Source organism: Coregonus clupeaformis, unplaced genomic scaffold (genome assembly GCF_020615455.1).
Source record: "Coregonus clupeaformis isolate EN_2021a unplaced genomic scaffold, ASM2061545v1 scaf0272, whole genome shotgun sequence".
Taxonomy (NCBI): Eukaryota; Metazoa; Chordata; class Actinopteri; order Salmoniformes; family Salmonidae; genus Coregonus; species Coregonus clupeaformis.
Window position 1 is genome coordinate 302,501 of NW_025533727.1, and position 4,921 is coordinate 307,421.

Genomic DNA, 4,921 nt, shown 5'->3' on the forward strand with positions numbered 1-4,921 from the left:
TTTGCTGCTGGGACATCGATTCTCTTTGGAGTGCTTATTGAGGCCATCGGAATCGCCTGGTTCTACGGTGAGGAGGGGGGAGGAGGGGAGAGGAGGATGGGAGGAGCAGGAGAAGGGGAGAGGAGGATGGGAGGAGCGGGAGGAGGGGGGGGGGACTCCTTTCTGATTCTACAGAAGAAGAGGAGTGAGGAGGGAGGAGGAGTGAGGAGGTGAGGAGGGGGGACTCTTAGCTCTTCATGGCCAGCCAAGCTGATGCCACATTAGGCCAGTGATTGGGTCTGATGGGATATCAGGCTGGATATTCCTCTGCTGTGCCGCCATGCATCACTATCTCATTATCTGTCAGAGGACAGGAAGGTTTTCTGCCACTCAGAGTGTGTGGTCCATATTACTATTTAGTGTTTAGGTGTTTGGAGTGGACCGAGACATAGACAGATTAGATCCAAATAATAGTGTATTGATATTGAATATCTGAGGTCAATGATAAAACACAGCTCCCAGTCTGTGGTGTAAAGATTGACGTTTTGGACTATTGTGGTTCTGATGATACTTGGATGGCAGAAATATAAGCCAGGCTGATGGAAGTTTCCCTTGTGTTTCAATTCTAACTTACAGGGATAGTTCACCAAAATTACAAAATGACATCCTGGTTTCCTAACCCTGTAAGCAGTTTATGGACAAGGTATGACAGCAATCCATACTTTGGTTTTATTTCCCTGGCACTGTTTCCAAATGCTAACATTTTAGCATTTGTGTCACAAATCCCATTCAAGTCATGGTATCGATATTAGCATTTCTCGAGCATCATTTTCAAATCATCCGAAAGTATCTCAAATTGATTGTGGAGCCCAACAAAGTCACTTATAAGCTAGGTTTCCATCCAATTGTCGACAGATTTTCATGCGAATATTCATAAATCCGCATAAATCCGCATACAAACAATATGCTAATTTCCCCACCAGAGATGTGTTTACCACAAATTGACTTGTTGCTGATAAAAGGCTGTGCGTGATGATATAGTGCAAATTAATATAACTTTTGCTGTTAAATTCCCATGTACTAAAAAAATAAAAAAATAAAAATATGTTAAATGGATTTTCCATCACATTTTCAACTCTGCTGATGGTTTTTGTCACAACAAATGTTGCGTTATATGTACCCACTCTGGTCTTGGCACGTGTCCTCTAGCCAACAGCGCTACCTTCTGAGATAATTATGGATAAGAGCGAGATTTTTATTTGTCAAACGGCAGCCAAGCCTGTCACCAGAATAAGACCCTCGATGTTTATTGGAAAGGAACATCAAAGCTCAAGTATTTTCTTTACAATTCTTGAACGCTACACTACAGTATGAGCAACATGCTTTGCTCAGAAAACATTGAAGTTATCTGAAACCCCAACATACAGTAACGTCTCCAAAGTGAGTTCAGGTTAGAAAATGACGTCTCCAAAGCTCACTTCTGGTTCAGAGTGCTAGTCTGATCTACAGTACTGCTGGTCAGATCAATATTGTGGTCCAGACAGTGTTGTGTGTGTGTGTGTGTTCATTCGTGCGTGTGTTTGTGTATGTCTAACCAGCCTTGTGGCTCTGGGGTCAGTGTGGTCAGCTTGCTGCCCTGTCATGGTGGCCTCAGCCTGGGAGGACAGACTACTTTAGCCCCAGGCTTCTCCGGGCCTTTTCCCTGGCTCCATCTCTACTGACAGGTGGCTGTGGCCCCCGTGCCCTCCACAGGGACACCAGCCTGCCCTCCACAGGAACACCAGCCTGCTCTCCATAGGCGCCAGTCACATTGGGATTCTGCCTGGGATTTGAGTAGTGCCTCCCAGGCAGGGAACAAAGAGAGACGGTGGAGCGAGGAGAAGCATCAACGAGGAAAGGGATTTGATGCTGGTGGTATTAAACACGCGAGCAGAATGTTATATCCTTGTATTTCAAATGTACTGTAGTTTCCTCAAAATGAGGAGAACTGTGAGAGAACGCAAAGAGTAACGCAACATTGTTGCCGACTATGTTTCATCCTCAAGGGTTCCTATCTGCTGTGGTGTAAACTTTCCCTTTCGTTCCGTTTGATCTGTGAATGACAACTCAATGGTTTTGATCAGGGTTGGGGGTCCATTCGAATTGAAGGTAGTCAATTCAGGAAGTGATTTGATTTTGAACTTCAAAAAATGGAAACACTTTTAAAAATAAATAGCTTTTACTTTTAAGTCTATTGAGAAGTCATTGAAAAATAGATGGCCTTAAAAAAAGTTTTTAGTAAAAAAAATCTGAATTGACTGCTTTCAATTCGAATTGACCCCCCCCAACCCTGGTTTTGATAACGAACCGTCAAGGGTTTTTAACGGCTACGGTTGAAACTGTTCCCATCAGGAGTGGATCGGTTCAGCGATGACATTGAGGAGATGATTGGACAGAGGCCGAGCCTGTACTGGAGACTGTGTTGGAAGTTTGTCAGCCCATGCTTCCTCCTGGTGAGTTCATAACGAGAAGTTTGTCAGCCCATGCTTCCTCCTGGTGAGTTCATAACGAGAAGTTTGTCAGCCCATGCTTCCTCCTGGTGAGTTCATAACGAGAAGTTTGTCAGCCCATGCTTCCTCCTGGTGAGTTCATAACGAGAAGTTTGTCAGCCCATGCTTCCTCCTGGTGAGTTCATAACGAGACAAACACTAGCAGACCTGGGTCAAAACATGTCAAATACTTTTAAGTTTACCTGGTGCAATGGAACCATGTTAAATTGTCCCGAAAGTGCAAACTCCAAGCTAATTCAAGCACACCTCATGCACGCCAAGGTCTAGGCACTAACTACATTGTTTTATGGAACGGGGGTTGGCTAGCTTCAGCAGAGGCTGGTCCATAACTGTCCCTTTGTGATTTGAAACAGAACGTGTCCATAACCCCAACCCTCTGTTTTCTCCAGTTCATGGTGGTGGTGAGCTTCGTGACCTTTAACCCTCCTAACTACGGGACATACACGTTTCCCGTATGGGCCAACATGATTGGCTGGTGCCTGGCTATATCCTCCATGACCATGGTGCCTCTCTATGCCATCTACAAGATGTGCACCTTACCTGGAAAGTTCTGTGATGTAAGTCTGATTTATATAAGTCTGGTTTATACAAGTCTGATTCATATAAGTCTGGTTTATATAAGTCAGATTTTTAACAGAGCCATCTACAAGATGTGCACCTTACCTGGGAAGTCTAGTTTATATTGATATATGATACTATGGTGATTTAGCAGACACCTTTAACCAAAGTGACGCACACTTTTATCCACATCAATGCACAGAAATGTCAACACTGACAATGACACACATATATGTTCGGGACATGAGCAATATGGTTTATGAGCTACAACATCACCAGCAAATATGAATATCCAGCTTGGTAATTCACAATGATTCGTATAATGAAGATAAGTTAGTTTCTTTAGTAACTGACTCCCGTCCTGTCTTCCTGTAGAGACTGGCTTACGCCATAACACCTGAGCACGAACACCACTTGGTGGATAATGGAGAAGTTAGGAGGTTTACGGTAAGATGCTCTTCACTATTTACTTGACGTTACTTAACCTCCCCTACTTACCTTACCTTACTTTACCCTACCTTACTTTACCTTACCCTAAATTACTTTACCTTACCTTACCTTGCCTTGCCTTACCTTACTTTACCTTACCTTACTTTACCTTACCTTACTTTACTTTACCTTACCTTACCCTACATTACTTTACCTTACCTTACCTAGCCTTGCCTTACCTTACTTTCCCTTACCTTACCCTACATTACTTTACCTTTCCTTACTTGACCTTACCTTACCTTACCTTACCTTGCCTTGCCTTACTTTACTTTACTTTACCTTACCTTACTTTACCTTACCTTACTTTACTTTACTTGACCTTACCTTACTTTACCTTACTTTACCTTACCCTACCTTACTTTACCTTACTTCACCTTAACTTGCCTTACCTTACTTTACCTTACCTTGCCTTACCTTCCTGTATTTATTGTCTTTCCCATTGGTTTCCACCTTACCTTCCTGTATTTATTGTCTTTCCCATTGGTTTCCACCTTACCTTACTGTATTTATTGTATTTCCCATTGGTTTCTACCTTACCTTCCTGTATTTATTGTCTTTCCCATTGGTTTCTACCTTACCTTCCTGTATTTATTGTCTTTCCCATTGGTTTCTACCTTACCTTCCTGTATTTATTGTCTTTCCCATTGGTTTCCACAGCTCCAACACTGGATGGTGATCTGAGCCCAGGAGGAAGGCAGAGAGGTCCGTTCACATGGAGGATGGAGGGATAGAGGGAGGGATGGATGGATGGATGGAGTCACAGCAGACATGTGAAGAGAGTATATACACTGTAACAAGCGGAGAGAGAAGTGTTTTAAATGCCAACAAAACTGTAAAATCGTAATGGTCTTTAATTTCCTCAATGGACGTGTGGTTGTGTGCTGTAATCTAGATCAGGATGTTGTTGACGTTCGGTCAACACAGAAATAAATATAAATATTAAACTCTATTTACAATGACTGTTATGATGATGGATAATGTTGTACACCAATATCTTCATGTATATTTTGTGAGCTGAGAAAAATCTGAGCATTTGCTTAGTGTAAAATCCTGACGACATATTAAATGATTATCTGTTGTAGAGGAAACTAAGATAGTATTTCAGAACCAATACGTCATAGCCAATAACAACATTACATTCCTGCATTTTATTGTATCTGTACATGTTTTAAATTAAGTTTGTTACAGCACATAACAGCTACATAGTAAGCTAGCTTTTTATATTTTGCCAACAGTTTCCTTTGACACTTGAAAAATGTATTGTCAGTTACTTCTCCCATGGAAACGGTTTCAAATGTACCGGGGGTCTGAAATGATTGACACCCTTGATAAAGATGAGGATAAAA

General features: G+C 42.0%; 1 protein-coding gene across 1 annotated transcript in view; it reads left to right on the forward strand.

The window, feature by feature from the left end:
- LOC121542316 (sodium-dependent dopamine transporter-like) overlaps window positions 1–4,921 on the forward strand; it is a 21,294-nt gene extending 16,373 nt beyond the window's left edge. The window contains 5 exon segments of the mRNA XM_045214518.1: window positions 1–67; window positions 2,371–2,471; window positions 2,918–3,085; window positions 3,462–3,533; window positions 4,233–4,921. The exon segment at window positions 1–67 is cut by the window's left edge and continues 33 nt beyond it. Coding sequence (XP_045070453.1) covers window positions 1–67; window positions 2,371–2,471; window positions 2,918–3,085; window positions 3,462–3,533; window positions 4,233–4,256 — 432 coding nt within the window. The 3' untranslated portion in view covers window positions 4,257–4,921.